We start from the raw sequence: 18414 nt of genomic DNA, 5'->3' as shown, positions 1-18414 counted from the left end.
TCTTACTATCTCTGCCTTTTAATTGGTCATTTGGTCATTTATATTTAGCATAGTTATTGATACACTTAGATTTAAATTTAGCATCTTATTATCTTCTGTTTGTCCCATTTGTTCTTTTTCCTTTTTTCTGCTTTATTTTGGATTAATTGAATTTTTATGATTACATTTATCTCTCTTTTTGCTTATTAATTTGAACAAATATTTGTCTATAGTACACACATTTAACTTGTCGTATTCCACCTTTAAGAATATAATGGAATACAACACACAGCTACTCAATTTTTTATTTTATTCTGTATTATATTTCAAATTATGGATGTACCAAAGTGTGTTTAGCCCATTCATTATGATGGAATTTAGGCTGATTTCATATTTTACTCTTACAAACAATGCTGGATGAACATCTTTATGTATATTTGTTTAATTTTGCAAATATATCCATAAGATAAATTCACAGAAGTGCAGTTGCCCAGTTGGGCATTTTTCTGGTGTTCGAGTCCTCCTTGAAAGTTTAGCAACTCACATTACTTTAAGAATACTAATATTTTAAAGATATTAATGTTCTTAAAATAAGTTCCAAATTCATTGTGGCATAATTAACCATAGATATGTAATTTCTTTGATTAGAGTATATCATTTTTTAATTGTTTTCTTGTTTTTCAGCTTTGCAGGCAATAATTACTTTAGAGAATGTATTAACAGATGAAGAGTCCGAAGATAATGATCTAGTTGCAGAGAGAGGTTCACCTACCATGCTTCTAAGTTTAGCTGCCCAGTTTGCTCTAGAGGTAATTCATATGTATTCATCTACTCGATTTTTATCCCTTTTCCTTTTTGAAAGACAATTAATAGAATCATTATTAGTTAGACACAGGAGAGACCTTTACCATTTGTTTTGCCTCATACTTTCAGGCCAGACTTGGTTGCAGAACTGCTTTATTTCTTCTCATTTCGCTATAATGCAGACTAAAGTAAATGAAACAGTGAGGTAACAGAGTTGTGCTCAAAACAACATAAAAATAAACATAGCATGGCCGGGCGCGGTGGCTCAAGCCTGTAATCCCAGCACTTTGGGAGGCCGAGACGGGCGGATCACGAGGTCAGGAGATCGAGACCATCCTGGCTAACACGGTGAAACCCCGTCTCTACTAAAAAAATACAAAAAACTAGCCGGGCGAGGTGGCGGGCGCCTGTAGTCCCAGCTACTCGGGAGGCTGAGGCAGGAGAATGGCGTAAACCCGGGAGGCAGAGCTTGCAGTGAGCCGAGATCCGGCCACTGCACTCCAGCCTGGGCGACAGAGCGAGACTCCGTCTCAAAAAAAAATAAATAAATAAATAAAAAATAAAAAAAATAATAAATAAACATAGCAAAACATTAATTTTTAAAAGAAACTCCAAATTCAAAATGCCATACCATGTCAATAAATAGCTATCTATATAGAAACTTATCTTTCTCATCAATTTAAACAAAATGGTTTAAATTTCTGTGAATCCTTTGAGTTCATAACCACAAAACAATGTTAGTTTAGAAGTAATAAATAATTGTATCCCTGTTTGTTACTTACAGAATTCTGGTTTTATTAATATATTGAATTAGGAAAAGCATAGTAGCATCTGTGGAGCTCTTAGACTAGGTTTGAATACTGGCTCTGCCATTTAATATGTGCTTAACTTCTTCAAGTCTTAATTTCATCCTTTGCAAAATAAAGATAATACCTACCTCCAGGATTGTTACGAAGATTGATTAAGATGGCTGAAAATGTGATTTATAAACTGTTAAGTTTATCTTCTTTTTAAAACTACTTTAAATAGGAAAACCATCTTCCTGATCAGAACTACAGTTCCATAATTCTTCCAGCAGCTCTCTTCGGCTTTCTACATCAAATGTATATTTATAAACCTTCCTTTAAAAAGATAATTGCCTTTGGGTTTCCTCTCTTTCATCTTCTTCTCCATGCTTCACAAATACATTCCATATCTGCATCTGCCAAATACTTTTCTTCCTTCAGGAGTTCTATTACCCTACTCATTGACATCAAAATACGTATCATTCAAACTGTATTTAGCAACTACTTTGGGCAAGATATTGGGCTAGATGCTAGAAATATGTTCCTCCAGGATCTCACAAGTCAATTTGAACAGACAAGCCATGCATTAGGAAAGTAAGTCTACAGAATATAGAATTCTATGTAAGTATATAGAATAAAGACCAAATAGCTAATGTATATGTTAAAAGTTACCAAAATTCAGAGTAGGAAGAGAGCACTGAGAACCAGAATTGATTTGGGAAGTCTCTACAGTGGAAGGAAACCTTAAGTTGGGTTTTGGAAAGGGTGGCATTTACATAAGTAAGAATGTTTTTTAAAGGAAGGGATGGTATAAACAAGACATGGAGAAAGGAATGTAATTGGCTTGAGAGACACAGTGTTTGGTTAAAGTGATGGAGGGCTTATGTTTCCACCATTCCAGATGTTTTACCTGATGTAATAGTGGCTTTTGTTTTTTTTTTTTTTTGGACAAAGTCTCGCTCTGTCACCCAGGCTGGAGTGCAGTGGCGTAATCTCAGCTCACTGTAGCCTCTGCCCCCCAGGGTCAAGCGATTTTTGTGCCTCAGCCTCCCAAGTAACTGGGATTACAGCTGTGCGCCAGCCACACCTGGCTGATTTTTGTATTTTTAGTAGAGGCAAGGTTTCACCATGTTGCCCAGGCTGGTCTGGAACTCCTGGCCTTAAGTGATCTGCCCACCTCAGCCTCCCAAAGTGCTGGGATTACAGGCGTGAGCCACTGCGCCCGCCATGACTTTTATTATTATGTTGATACTATAGGGGAGGAGTATGAGATAATGTAGAAGAAGTAGCTGTGACAAGATTATATATACATTTTATTCTCTAAACAATAAGAAAATATTGATGGTAATTTGTGTAAAAGTAGTGCTTTAGGAAAATAATTTGGGTTGTGCATGGGGAAATGAATGGGGAGAAATTATACGTAGGACAGAATGGGAGACGGTGATAATAATCCAGTTTTAAAATAATGAGAGTCTAGACAAGGGAGTAAGAGTGGGGTATGAAGCAGGCAAAACATTGCTTTCTCTTCTTTTAAAATAAGCTACCTTATCTTTAAATCCCTTTACAAAATTCATTCCCCCACCTCCCAAGAGAAAATGTGGATATTCTAGGTTCTGAAAACTGAAGCAGTCAGGAAGAGAACTTCCACAGATTCCTACTACCACCTCTACTCGCACACCAGCAATCACACCACATAGTCTGTCTTCTCAACTGCCACCATAGATGAGCTATCATGTTCCTTCCTAAAGCCAGTCTCTAAGCTTACACACTTGTTTCTATCACCTCTTGCCTTTTTCTCACTCACTTTGTCAACTTTTTATTCTCTTACTGGTTTATTCCCATCAGCATATGAACATGCTCATTTATCCCATATCAAACAAACAAAAAGGAAGAAAACCTCTTGACCTTCCTTCTCTCACCAACTACTCCCCAATTTCTCTTCTTCCCTTTGTAGTTAAACTCCTCTAAAGATTTGTCTATATTTACTGTCTCCAGTTCTCTCTTGAGCTTACTCTAATCAGGCGTTTGCACCACCACTCTAACAAAACTGCTTTTGTCAAGGTCACCAATGACCTCTTTATTGTAAATCGCAGTGGTTAATTCTCAGTCCTCATTGTATTTGACCTGTCAGCAACATTCAATGCAGTTGATCACTCTTTCCTCCCTGAAACACAGTCGGCTTCCAGGACACCACATTATCCTTCTTTTTATCCTACCTGGTGAGTCACTCTTTCTTTCTCCTTTGCTAGTTCCTCTTTTCTTCTCAACCATTCTCAGTCTCAAATTCTGAGCTCAGGAGAGGAGGTATTAGGGAGTTGAGAAGAAGGGATAAGGTATTAACTATTCATCCAGGAAAGTAAGAAAGTGAATGACAACGAAGGTGTGATATGCTTGCCAGTAGCACTAAGGCTATTTGATGAAGTTTTAAAATAAAACAAGTAGTTGTATGTATTTTTTTTCTGGCCACATTCAGCTGAATGGATGTAAGCACCAAAATCAGTAGAAAGTTGGACTTAATCAAAGTTGGGGTTTTGCCAGATGAATACAATAAAGCAAAAGAAGGGCAGGAAAATCAAGGAACAAGGGAGTGGTTATAATTAGTCTCCATGGAATTTAAACTGGGTATGCAGTAGAACATCAAGGAGATGAGGGACAGTGAAAAACTGGCGGCATCAGTCGGTTGGGGGTCTTACTGCAGTTGAAGGATTGCTGGAGTCAGGATAATAGAGGTATCAAGTTGGAAAGGTAAGAGACGGTAGACAGAAAGTAGAATATGTGAAAGTAAGGCATTGGGAGTTATACCTGATGTAAACGACGAGTTGATGGGTGCAGCACAGCAACATGGCACAAGTATACATATGTAACAAACCTGCACATTATGCACATGTACCCTACAACTTAAAGTATAATAATAATAAATAAATTAAAAAAAAAAAAAAAAGAACTGGGGTGGAGAACTAGGGGGAGGGAGGGAGACACCTAGGGCACAAAACTTAAGGAGGAACCTATTCTCTGGGTGGTACAAGTAAAGGCTTGGTACTTGTACAACACTGAGAGCCTCCTTAAATTTTTCACCCTAGGTGCTTCACTCACCTCACCTGCCCCACCCTAGTCCTAGCCCTGACTGAGAGTATGAAATGATTGCAATTGTTAGTAATGACAGAGTCTAGTGAATGACTGTGGGAGTGAACGGCTAAGGTAATTGTTAGAGTAAAATTTCAGGAACCAGGAAACTAGAATATTGGGAGGATCCTCTACTTATATATTGAAAATGCCTAAAATATGCCACGCGTGGTGGCTCACGCCTGTAATCCCAGCACTTTGGGAGGCCGAGGTGGGTGGATCACCTGAGGTCAGGAGTTTGAGACCAGCCTCGCCAACATGGTAAAACCTCATCACTAAAAAAACTACAAAAATTAGAAGAAAATGCCAAAAATTAAGACAGGAGCAGTTTTGGGAAAATATAACTGAGCAATAAGTAAGTCACCAAAAAATGAGAAGAAATGACCTGGGAGCTAGTAGGCCACAGCAACAATGAAGGGTAGTGGGTGATATAGTCTGGTTATAGGAAATTCAAAGTTGAGGATTTTAGGGAATAGAATGGGAGAATAATTTTAAAATGGCAATGAAGAGCAAGAAAGACACCTACTCCATCTCCAGGCCTATGGGTAAGCTAGTGAGAGCAAAAACAGCCACCACTTAAGAGGGCTTCAGTGGAAGCAGCATCCTTGGCAGAAACCTAGATTTCCATTAGAGGAAGAATGTGGAGGAAACTTCTAGGGAAGAGGTTGCTGGTAGAGGAGATTTTGCTGAGAGTGGACTGAATTTCAGAGAGCATGGTGGAATGGTTGGAGGAGTGGGGGAGAGATAGAAAAAGAGAACAGAAGAGGGGATATATGGAGACTTTTGAGAATAGAGTGCTGGAAATGAGGGTGACCTGACAATCTGGGTTTCTTTTGTTTACTGCTAATAAGTGGGGGATAAAGAGCACAATAAGATTAGTCCTAGTGGACTAAGGGTAGTATTGGCAAGTATTGAGTGTTTGTGAATAGGGAGGATTCAGTTTCTGGGGCTAATACAAATGTGTTCTGTTTTTGTCAGTGAATTGTATCTTCATTCTACTATCTTGCAGTAGCTTTTTTGAGAATGCAAAAGGAACATGTTTAGATATTTGTCTTATCTTTAATGAACAGGAATATAGACAACATTTCTCAGTATCACTTTGAGATGTAATTTAACATATTATATTTGTTCTTTTTAGAATGGACAACAAATTGTGGCAGAAAAAGCTTTGGAATATTTAGCTCAACATTCAGAAGACCAGGAACAAGTTCTTACAGCTATAAAGTAAGTAACCTACATCCTGAGGAAGAGAAAGTATTTCCTCTGCTCATCTTGCTCTTGGTCAATATAGTTTGCCAAAATCATGCTGTTGAGATCAAGGAAACTTTTGCATAAAATAGCGAAGCAGAGGAGGGTGAGGTTGGGACTTGATAAGTACTTAATGGTATGACTGAGAAAATGCCACTGTGAGAAATGAGAAACCAGCAGGATTCTAGAGTGGTTCTCCTGTTGGTCAGTTACACTTGAGGCCACATTTCCAAAAGGGAAATGGAGTCACATAAATAAAAGAGGAGTCTTGAGATACTTTCATCCCTTCAGTAAGGTAAATATTTAAAAATAATTCAGGACAGATAGTTTTTTTTTTTTTTTTTTTTTGAGACAGAGTCTCGCTCTGTCGCCCAGGCTGGAGTGCTGTGGCCGGATCTCAGCTCACTGCAAGCTCCGCCTCCCGGGTTCCCGCCATTCTCCTGCCTCAGCCTCCCGAGTAGCTGGGACTACAGGCGCCCGCCACCTCGCCCGGCTAGTTTTTTGTATTTTTTAGTAGAGACGGGGTTTCACCGTGTTAGCCAGGATGGTCTCGATCTCCTGACCTCCTGATCCGCCCGTCTCGGCCTCCCAAAGTGCTGGGATTACAGGCTTGAGCCACCGCGCCCGGCCAACAGATAGTATTTTTTAAAGCTTTTTAGGTTTTAAAACTTTACCAACTACCTTATTTTGTCAGTTTGCCATTATGCTGCCAGATCCCTTCAAAGAATAGTGATCCCAGTTTGAGACCCAAAGGCCAGTTCCAGTTCCTTTACAGAAAGAAAAATATAAAGACTGATTTACCATACCTGATGTTCTAGCCGGTGTTTTTGAGCAATGATATAAACTGTGGAACCATTTAAGAATTTGTTATAAGCAACGCTTTTGTTTTAAAATTCTTTTATTAAATTCCTCTTTCAAAAGGATAAAATTGGTATGTTTTCATTGCAACTGTTAAAACAATAATATATATATATATAAATAAAATAAAATTAATCTCCCCTTTACCCTCTCTTTTCTCACTTCTCCCTCCCAGAGTAATCAAGGTTAGTAACTTGGTATGTATTCATTCACACGTTTCTTCCTAAGAATCACTTCCCAATATTACTTTGTCATACAGGTGTTTGCTTCGTGTTGTTCTTCCAAAAATTGCTGAAATGCCGGAATCTGAAGATAAGTGAGTTATTCCAACAAAAATGATGTATTCTCCATTAGACAAATTATAGTAACTTACAATATAAATCGTATATTAAAAGATACTTCGTGTAGTGGGTAAGATCAATACAGGTTTTGGGGCCAGTCTTCCTGGGTTCATATCCTGGCTCTGCTACTTATCAGATGTGTAACCTTGAGCGAATTTCTTAACGTCTCTGGCCTTCAGTTTCCCCATCCATAAAGTGGGAAAAATAATAATACCTATGTCATTGGGTTGCTGTGATGACTCAGTGAGTTAAAACATCTAAAAGGCAAAAGACTTATGTGATCTGCAGAGAAACCAGAGTATAAGTTAATACATGTAAAACATTTAGAGTGTCAGGAACTTAATAAGCCCTCAATAATATTATCTATGATAGAATTATGATATTGCATCTGTTCCCCCTTTCTTACAGATGACTCAAATATAGACATATCTTTTACTTTCCCACAGAACATACAACCTGGATGGCTTGTTGGTTATGATTCTCTATCAGGTCATCTGAGAGTATTCAAATGTATTTCTGTGCACAATATCTTTGGAATAAGATATTAAAACGTAACAATTCATTGAAGACTTTGGTCACCAATTTTTCATTCACAAAACTCACTACCTCCTGATTATTTGAAAGAAAACTCTACTCAGAGTGTTGATTAGGGATAACTTTCAGAGAAATATCACCCATCTCTGCATTCTCTTCTTAGACAAGAAGTCTGTAATAGTTCCTTCTACTTCACCAGAGGCAATATATTTTTTCAAATAAATTCTTTTGGAAATATCTTTGACTGAGATAACATAGGACAGATATTTATAACTGTCATTTTCGTAATGCAAATTTTACCCAATTGCATATTATAAGTTTTGCCTTTTCTTTATAGTCTTCATATTCCATTAGAAGGGAATTCAAACAAACTTAAACAAAACAAAAGAGGAAGCAATTGGAATTTTGTATAATGACCAAATATTTGCTGATACTAAGAAATTATTAACTTTTAAACATGATAATTGTAGTGTGGTTGGTTTTTTAAAAGATTGCTTATCTCTTACAGACACATCTTGAAATATGTATGGATGAAATAATATGATGTCTGGAATTTGCTTCAAAATAATATGGGAGAGGAAGAAGTGGGTGGAGGTATCAAGGAGATAAGATTGATGATGAGTTAATAATTATTGAAGCTGTGTGATAGGTGCATGAGGATTCATTATGTTTGTCTGTTAACATTTGGACATCTTTGAAGTTTTCAACAATAAGAAGCTTTTTTAAAAATGGACTAAACCATGATAGCTACTAGACTGTAAGAGTGCCTTGAGGGCTGGGACTATATTTGTATTTATCTTTGCATCACTGAAACCTAGGGCAGTATCTGACACATAATTGCCACTCAGTTTATTTAAATGACTGAATATTAGTTATTTATAATATCTCCAGCACTGGACTTAAAGGTGCTTCATATTCCTCATAATTGTGGCATACAGTCAAACCACACACATTAAAACCAATTGGGAAATGGGGTAAGGGAGGGAATCCTGTTTGAATTAATGAGAAATTACAAAACACTTTTAAATACATACCTTCACTCTTTTCAAGTAAATGTAGTGATAGAGAATATCCTCTAGCAATGTTTTCAGGTAGAGGTTAGAACCTGATTTAACAAATAGATTAGACTAACTTGTAAAAAAAAACATATAAGCGCCTAATTCAATGAGAGGGCTCAAGAGAATTGAATTATAAGTTCAACTATTTCAATAAGTTTTGGTTTACCATAGGCAATGGCAACTTCTTTAACTTCTCTAAGCTTTATTTTCCTCATCTGTAAAATTTTAAAAACTGGACTGGATAATTTTTATAGGCCTTTTCTGTTCCAAAATTCCTGTGGTTATAAATGAGCAGCATCTACCTAAGTACTAACAACTCATATGCTAAATTTTTTAAAAGCAGTTTTTCTCTAAATAGATTATACATTCCTTTGTATGTCTTCATTCTTATTTGTACTGTATATTTTTATTAATGGACCCTTCCTAGATTATTTGATATGGAATCACCGAATTAAATAGTAAAGAAATCAACTTTAGCTCAGCTGAAATTCAAATTAATAAAATTTATTTTAAGAAGTTACTTTATATAAACCAGACTTCTAAGATTTATCCCTGAAAATTCTGCTACTTTTCCTGACCACAGTCTTTATATGTTAGACCCCTACTGATAAGGCCAGTCTTATAGTATGTTCTACCCTTCTTCCTGTAAACTTCTTTAGTTGAGTTTGCCAATACTTTCATATTCATTCCTTTGTCTGCTTTAAGTTTTTACTTCACTTTATTTTTTAATATTTTATTTGTATTTATATATTTATTTATTTTTTTATTTTGAGATGGAGTTTCACTCTTTCACCCAGGCTGGAGTGCAGTGGCGTGATCTTGGCTTATTGCAACCTCCACCTTCTGGTTTCAAGTGATTCTTCTGCCCCAGCCTCCTGAGTAGGTGGTACTACAGGCGTCCACCACCACACCCGGCTAATTTTTGTATTTTTAGTAGAGACGGGGTTTCACTATGTTGGCCAGGCTGATCTCAAACTCCTGACCTCATGATCCTCCCACCTCAGCCTCCCAAAGTGCTGGGATTACAGGTGTGAGCCACTGTGCTTGGCCCTAATATTTTATTTTTTTAGTTAAATTTTAGGTTCACAAAAAAACTAACAGGAGGCACAGAGATTCCCATATGTCCCCTCTCCCCACCACATGCATAGCCTCCTCCATTCCCCACCAGAGTGGTACAGTTATTACAATTGATGAAGCTACATTGACATATCATAATCACCTGAAGTCCATAATTTATATTAGGGTTCACTCCTGATGTTGTACATTCTATGGGTTTGAACAAAGGTATAATGGCATGTATGTATCATTACAATATCATACAGAGTATTTTCACTGCCCTAAAAATTCTCTGTGCTCCACCTATTCATTCCTCCTTCATCAACCCCTTACTGTCTCCATAGTTTCGTCTTTTCCAGAATGTCATGCAGTTGGAATCATACAATATGTAGCCTTTTCACATTGGCTTCTTTCACTTAGTAATATGCATTTTAGGTTCCTCCATGTATTTTTGTGTCTTGATAGCACTGAATGATATTGTATTGTATGAATGTATCACATTTTATTTATCCATTCACCTCCTGAAGGGCACCTTGATTTCTTTGAAGTTTTGGCAATTGTGAATAAAGTTTCTGTAAACATTCATGTGCAGGTAACTTTTTAGCTCCTTTGGTAAATATTAATACCAAGGAGCGTGATTGCTAGGTCATATGATAAGACTATGTATGTTTGGTTTGTGAGAAACTGGTAGACTGTCTTCCAAAGTGGCTGTACCCTTTTGCATTCCTTCCTGCCCCCAGTGAATAAGAGTCCCTGTTGCTGTGTGTCCTCACCAGCATTTGGTGTCGTCAGTGTTTGCGATTTTGGCCATTCTGATAGGTATGCAGTGGTAACTCATTGTTTTATTTTGCATTTTTCTGATGATGTATGATTTGGAGCATCTTTTTTATGTGTATTTGTCATAGTATATCTTCTTTGGTAAGATTTCTGTTAAGGTCTTTGGCCCATTCTTTTCTCCCAAGGGTTTTAGGACCCTTGTGCCAGCAACCTCAGACCAAACACACTTCTAATTATACCACAGTATAATACCACAGTGTAAAGATCCCTGGTGTTTGACCACAGATCCCAAATACAACAAAAGGATCATAACAGTTAAAAGATACTGGCACATGGCTGGGCGTGGCGGCTCACGCCTGTAATCCCAGCACTTTGGGAGGCCGAGGCGGGCGGATCATGAGGTCAGGAGATTGAGACCATCCTGGCTAAAACAGTAAAACACTGTCTCTACTAAAAATGCAAAAAATTAACCGAGCATGGTGGCGAGCGCCTGTAGTCCCAGCTGCTCAGGAGGCTGAGGCAGGAGAATGGCATGAACCCAGGAGGCGGAGCTTGCACTGAGCCGAGATCGCGCCAGGGTACTCCAGCCTGGGTGACAGAGCGAGACTCCATCTCAAAAAAAAAAAAAAAAGATACTGGCACAATACTGGAGTCCTATTCAGTCATTAATAATTTGTCCAGTCCATCATTATATCATGAAATTGTCTCCCAGGGCAAGGCCACTGAGGTTTCCAGGCTTCTGTTTGGTCAGATTCCAAAAGCAGGAGTGGTCTCCACAATATATGGCTTCACCTTTTCAGGCATCTGGTATAATTGAACTAAGAGACAATATCATCTTTTGCTTTGAGACTCTTTCAAGGTACTGATGTAATATTGGATTTCCCTTACTACATATCCCATTTGTTCATTTCTTACTCTCATCTACTATTCCTCCTTTTTTCTATTTATAACCAAACTTTTCCACATTTGAAAGAATATTAGGTGCTAGTCCAGATTACAGGCAGCACTACTAATCTAGTGAATGCCTCCTGCTCAGTCCATTCCCATTTATATAAGGTAGGGTTTTATAGATAGAGAATTAGTGGACTATCTTGACCATTAAGCAATACAACTGCATTTACTTTTAACCCCAATTTTGCTAGATAGGGTAAAGACACAACCTGCCCCCATGAGGCCCTTAGGAATTCTGACATAAAAATTTAAAAATATAGTTAGTTTTCTTGCTTAGGAATCAGCCCTGTTTCCAACATTTGTAGTTGCAGCCATGGTCTTGCACATGTTTCATCAGGTAGGAAACATAAAGTTGAGGTGATATGAGGAGGAAAGAAAGAAAGAAAGAAAATATTGTCATCATACCAGTGTCCTACACCCTGGGGAAGAATTGCAGTCATAGTAGCATCCTTCCCCAACTCCTCTTCCTCAGACTCAGCAGAAAAACAGAGGAGTCTATCTAGTGGGGACACTTCCTTAGCCCCACCCCCAAATATTGAGTGTGAGCTTGTGAAGGCATGTAAGCCTATCCTTCATTCCTGTGTCTGCCCCCATTTTAGACAACCAATGTTCCAATTACTTGTTCTGACTTCCCTTTCTAACTATTATTCTAAGGAGGATATAGCTCTGCCCATTGTCGGACATTATGGGTTGTAAAGTGTGTTTCTTGGTCTGAAAAAAATGTGACTCAGCAGCCCAAATTGGTGCAATATATTCTCTTCCAGTTCTTTTATTACATTCTGAGCATTTGCATCTACCACTGTGTAAGCAAAGGCCAATCCAGAGTTAGTGTCTATTCCTGTCGAAACTCATACCCTGGGGCTATCAGCATCAGTCTGACATGCTAGCTGTGTTCAGGGCCTTCCCCCTGAGGAATCTGTCACATAGCCACCTTAAGTCTCTGTCTCTTTTGTTGAAAAACAGAACAGTTATTGGCATTTTGTGCTTCAGAAGGTACAAGAGGAATATGTCCAGGTTCAACTTCAGAGGGTACAAGAGGGATATGTCTAGGTTCAACCCATCTCTGTATTGCTGAGTCCCCAGATGCCCACTAATTTCATGGACCCAGGCGGCCGCCTCAAGGGAGCACACAGGGATATCCACTTGTTGATTCTCATCACCTTCCAAACCTGGAAGGGGATTCTTCTGATGGATATCAATATGTTCTACATTAATGCACCCCTCAGATTTCCATAGTGATTTTTCATAGAGTCATACACCATACAAACATCCTGTTAATGGGCCAGTTTTCCATTTCCCTTCTGTAAGACTACATGGCCAGGTCATTGGCCACTGCCAATGAGTCAGTCAAAACCCAAACCTAGGGGCTTTTACCGCTGTTCAATTCTTCCTTCACTGCTGGGAAAACAGCATGCAGTTCAGCCTGCTAAGATGATTTGTTTTTACCTTCCTTGATCAGATGGTAGCCTTCCAAACAGAATATTGTTTGTTCACCTTGGAACTGCCATCCATAAATTAAGCAGCTCCTTGTCAATCAGTTAAGAACTGTTTATAGGGCACTGTCCCAATGACAATAGAATCCAGCAGCTCTTCATGCATTTCCAAAGTCAGTCCTAGGGGAAATGAGACTCTCTGCTCATGAGTACCTCCTCCTTGCATTCACAGGTAGCATGATCATGTATAAACCACTTCCATTTTATTATGGAGTTTTTCTGGGCACTGCCCTCCCCGTTAGAGTGTTTTTCCAATATCACCCAAGGCATTATGGGTATTTCAGGTTTCAGGATTATTTTCCTCCACCATCCTTCCCATCCTTCCAAGTCGCCAATGTCTATTTTATCCCTTTCTGTGTCCATGTATACACATTATTTAGCTCCCACTTACACTTGAGAAGATGTGGCATTTGACTTTCTGCTTCTGAGTTATTTCACTTAAGATAATGGCCTCCAGCCGGGCGCGGTGGCTCAAGCCTGTAATCCCAGCACTTTGGGAGGCCGAGACGGGTGGATCACGAGGTCAGGAGATCGAGACCATCGTGGCTAACACGGTGAAACCCCGTCTCTACTAAAAAATACAAAAAAAAAAAAAAAAAAAAACTAGCTGGGCGAGGTGGCGGGCGCCTGTAGTCCCAGCTACTCGGGAGGCTGAGGCAGGAGAATGGCGTAAACCCAGGAGGCGGAGCTTGCAGTGAGCTGAGATCCGGCCACTGCACTCCAGCCTGGGCGACACAGCGAGACTCCGTCTCAAAAAAAAAAAAAAAAAGATAATGGCCTCCAGTTCTATCCATGCTTCTGCAAAATACATGATTTCATTCCTTTTATGGCTGAGTAGTATCTCCTTCACTTATTCTTCTTTTGATGCTTGTCCTCTCTTTATGTAGATCTGAGTGTCTGACCTGTATCATTTTCCTTCTCTCTAAATAACTTCTTTTAACATTTCTTACAAGGAAATCTACTGGCAACAAATTCCTTCAACTTTCTTTGTCTGAGAGGTTTTTTTTCTTTTAATTTAATTTTTAATTTTTTCTGGGTACATAGTAGATGTATATATTTATGGGCTACTTGCGATATTTTGATACAAGCATACAATGTGTAATAATCACTTCAGGGTACATGGGGTATCCATCACCTCAAACATTTATTAATTATACACTTTTAGTTATTTTTAAATGTACAATTAAATTACTTTTTACTATAGTCATCTTGCTGTGCTAGAAAATACTAGGTCTTATACAGTCTTCCTAACTATTTCCTTGTACCCATTAACCATCCTCCCTTCCTTCTACCCCCCACAACCCTTCCCAGCCTCTGGTAGCCGTTGTTCTACTCTCTATCTCCATGAGTTAAATTGTTTTAATTTTTGGCTCACACAAATAAGTGAGAACATGTGAAATTTGTCTTTCTGTGCCTGGCTTATTTCATTTAGCATAATGACCTCCAGTTGCATCCAAGTTGTTGAAAATGACAGAATCTCAAGTCTTTTCTATGGCCGAATAGTCCTCCATTGTGTATATGTACCACATTTTCTTTATCCATTCATCTGTTGATGGACACTCAGGTTGCTTCTGAATCTTGGCCATTGTGAATAGTGCTGCAACAAACATTTGAGTGCACATATCTAGTTGATATACTGACTATCTCTTCCTTCCTTCTGTCCAGTCTTCCTTTTAGTGAAGGTGATTTTCTCTGGTGGTATGATTTAACTTCTTTATTTTATTTTTTTGTGTATCTGTTTTATGTAATTTTTTTATTTGAGGTTATCATGAGGCTTGCAAATAATATCTTATAACCCATTATTTTAATCTGATGACTTAACACTGCTTGCGTAAACAAATTAACTACTGACAAGCAAAAGAAAAAACTAATACAAATTCTACAGTTTAACTTCTTCCCCTCACTTTTTAACTTTTTGTTGTTTCTATTTATATCTTATACTGTCTATGTCTTGAAAAGTTGTTATATTTATTGTTTTTTGGTTGATTCTTCTTTTAGTTTTTTCTATTTGAGGGTAGTTTACACACTATACTTACAGTGCTGTAATATTGTGTTTTTTTCTGTGTATTTGTATATTACTAGTGAGTTTTGTACCTTCAGATGATTTTTTCTTGCTCTTCAACATCCTTTCATTTCTGATTAAAGTACACCCTTTAACATTTCTTTTAGGACAGGTCTGGTGTTGATGAAATCCCTCAGCTTTTGTTTGTCTGGGAAAGCCTTTAATTTTCCTACATGTTTAAAGGATATTTTTGCCAGATATACTACTCTAGGGGAAAAGTTTCTTTCCTCCAACACTTTGAATACGTCATGCCATTGTCTCCCTGCCATAAGGTTTCCACGAAAAAGTTTGCTGCCAAGCATATTGCAACGCCATTGTATGTTGTTTCTTTTCTGATGCTTTTAGGATTCTTTCTTTATCCTGAACCTTTGAGAGTTTGATAATTAAATGTCTTAAGGTAGTCTTCTTTGGGTTAGATCTGCTTGGTGTTCTATAACTTTCTTGTACTTGGATATTGATATCTTTCTCTAGATTTCTCTAGTTTTCTGTTATTATCCCTTTAAGAAACGTTCTACCCATGTCTCTTTCTCTGCCTCTACTTCAAGGCCATTAACTCTTACATTTGCTCTTTTAAAACTGTCTTCTAGATCTTGTAGCTGTGCATCATTTTAAAATTCTTTTTTCTTTTTTCCTCTCACTGTGTATTTTCAAATAGTGTGTCTTTGAGTTCACTGATTATTTCTTCTGCCTGATCAGTTCTACTATTTAGAAACTCTGACATATTCTTCAAATTGCATTTTTCAACTCCAGAATTTCTGCTTGATTCTTAATTATTTCAATTTCTTTGTTAAATTTATGTGATAGAGTTCTGAATTTCTTCTCTGTTATTTTGAATTTGAATTTCCTCAAAACAGCTATTTTGAATTCTCTATCTGAATGGTCACATATCTCTGTTTCTCCAGAACTCACCCCTGGTGTCTTATTTAGTTCGCTTGGTGATGTCATGTTTTCCTGGATGGTCTTGATGCTTGTGAGTGTTCATCAGTATCTGGGAATTGAATAATTAGTATTATTGTAGTCTTTGCATTCTGGACTTATTTGTACCTGTCCTTCTTGGGAGGGCTTTCGTGGTATTGAGAAGTACTTGGGTGCTGTGATCTAAGCTGTATCTGCATTAGGGGACACCACAAGCCCGGTAATGCTATGGTTCTTGTATACTCATAGAGGTACTACCTTAGTGGTCTTGAATAAGATCCGGAAGAATTCTCTAGATTACCAAGCAGAAACTCTTGTTCTCTTCCCTTACTGTCCCCCAAACAAATGGAGTCTCTCTCTCTCTCTCTCTCTCTCTCTCTCTCTCTCTCTCTCCTGAACTGTCTGACATTGGGGGTATGTTGATACAAGTACCCCTATGGCCATTACCGCTAGGACTGCACTGGGTCAGACTTGAAGCCAATGCAGCCCTGGTTCTCACCCAAGGCCCACTGTAACCACTTACCTGACTACCACCTATGTTGTTGGTTCAAGGTCCTAGGGCTCTGCAGTCAGTAGGTGGTGAAACCAGCTAGGTCTGTGTCCTCTTCAGGGCAGCAAGTTCCCCCAGGCCCCAGGTGAGTCCAGAGAAGCTGTCCAGGAGCCAGGGACTGGAGTCAAAAACCTTAGAAGTCTACCACAGATGTTCTATTCTACTGTGGCTGAGCTGGTTGTCAAACCGTGAGACACAGTCCTTCCCACTCTTCCCTCCCACTTCCACAGGCCCATGGGGAGTACTGCCAGCCTACCGCTGATGTTCACTTAAAGCCTAAGGGATTCTTCAGTCACCTTGTGGTAAATGCTGCCACCTTGTGGTAAATGCTGCCAGGCCTTATTTCACCTTTCAGGGCAGTGGGGTCCCCTCTGGCCCAGGGCAGGTGCAGAAATACCACCCAAGAGCCAAGGCCTAGAATTGGGGATCCTAAGATCCCGCTTGATGCTCTACCCTACTGTGGCTGAGCTGGTACCTAAGGCATAAGACAAAGTCCTCTTTACTTTTCCCTCTGCTTTTCTCAAGCAGAAGGAGTCTCTCACAATAGCCGCCATAGCTGGGAATGTGGTGAGTCTCACCTGAAGCCCCCACAGCTCAGAGTTTCACCCAAAGCCCACTGTGCCCACTGTGTACTACTTGGGATCACTGCTGATTATTCACGGCCCAAGGGCTCTTCAGTCAACAGGTGATGGATCCTTCCGGGACTGGGTCCTTCCCTTCAAGGCAGTGGGTTCCCTTCTGGCCCAGGGTGTGCATCAAAATGTCATCCAGGAGCTACAACCCGGAATGGGGGTCTCATGCCTCTGCCCAGTGCCCTATCCTACTGTGGATGACCTGATATCCAAGATGCAAGACTAAGTCTTCTTTACTCTTCCCTCTCTTCTCTTCAAGCAGAAGGAAGGGGTCTCCTTTGGAGCCACAAGCTATGCTACCCAGGGGTGGGGAGGGGTGGAACAAGCAAAGCACCTCCTTAGCTACCCCAGCTGGTGTCTCAGTAAGTTGCATGCCCCCAAGTTCATTGGTTCTGAGCCCAGCTCAGCACTAAGACTTGCAGTCTTTGTGGCCTAGACTGTGTTTCAAGTTTATTTAGAGCCCCAGAGCACTTTAGCCCATGATGACGAGGCTTACTGGAACTCAGATTCCAACAATTGGGATGGGAGATTCCCCACTTGCTACAGCTGATCCAAATGCTCCCTCTGTTAGCGGAAGTTGGCTGTGTTTAGCCCAGTTTTCCTTCCTGCTGTGACAGGGCAGCACTGAGTTCAATGCAAAATCTGATAGTCTCTGCACTTTCTCTATCTCTCTCAAGTGCACAGATTTCTCTGCACCAGGCAGCTGCTGGGGGATAGGGAAGGGGTGGCATTGGTGATTAAAGACTGTCTTTCCTACTCTCTTCAGTTCCTCTTTCAACAATGTGAAGTTAGAACCAGGTAATGTGAGTGCTCACCTGATTTTTGGTTCCTATGAGAGTCCTTTTTTGTGTGTAGACAGTGGTTAAATGTGGTGTTCCTGCAGTGGGGGAGGATGATGGGTGGGCCTTCTGTTCCATAATCTTGCTCCACCCCTGTGTCTGAGAGTCTTTATTTTCCTTCACTTTTGAAGTATAATTTCACAAGGTACAAAATTCTGGGTTAGTGGGATTTTCTCTCAACATGTAAATAATTTGCTTCAGTCTCTTCTTGTTTGTGTGGTTTCTGAGCAAAAGTGGAATATAATTCTTACCTTTGTTCCTCTTTAGGTAAGGTATTTTTTTCCTCAGACTTTTTTCAGAATTTTGTCTGTATATTTTATTTTCTGTAGTTTGAAAATGAAATGTCTACATGTCATTTTTTTGTCATTTGTCCTGTTTGATGTTCTGAGCTTCCTGAATCTGTGATTTT

At 39.2% G+C, this 18414-nt stretch overlaps 2 protein-coding genes across 2 annotated transcripts in view; one reads left to right on the top strand and one right to left on the bottom strand.

Annotated features, from left to right (window-relative positions):
• The window catches only part of LOC126946196 (60S ribosomal protein L37-like), a 321281-nt gene that overhangs the window by 204226 nt on the left and 98641 nt on the right, over positions 1–18414 (bottom strand). The gene's annotated exons all lie outside the window — the stretch shown is intronic.
• The window catches only part of TEX11 (testis expressed 11), a 323712-nt gene that overhangs the window by 241124 nt on the left and 64174 nt on the right, over positions 1–18414 (top strand). The window contains exons 18-20 of the mRNA XM_050776219.1: positions 664–788; positions 5830–5915; positions 7057–7113. Of these exons, the coding sequence (XP_050632176.1) occupies positions 664–788; positions 5830–5915; positions 7057–7113 (268 nt within the window). The remainder of the gene's footprint in view (positions 1–663; positions 789–5829; positions 5916–7056; positions 7114–18414) is intronic.

Source organism: Macaca thibetana, chromosome X, assembly GCF_024542745.1.
Source record: "Macaca thibetana thibetana isolate TM-01 chromosome X, ASM2454274v1, whole genome shotgun sequence".
NCBI lineage: Eukaryota > Metazoa > Chordata > Mammalia > Primates > Cercopithecidae > Macaca > Macaca thibetana.
The sequence above is the reverse complement of the archived record's forward strand: the minus strand, read 5'-3'. Positions and strand labels throughout refer to the sequence as shown.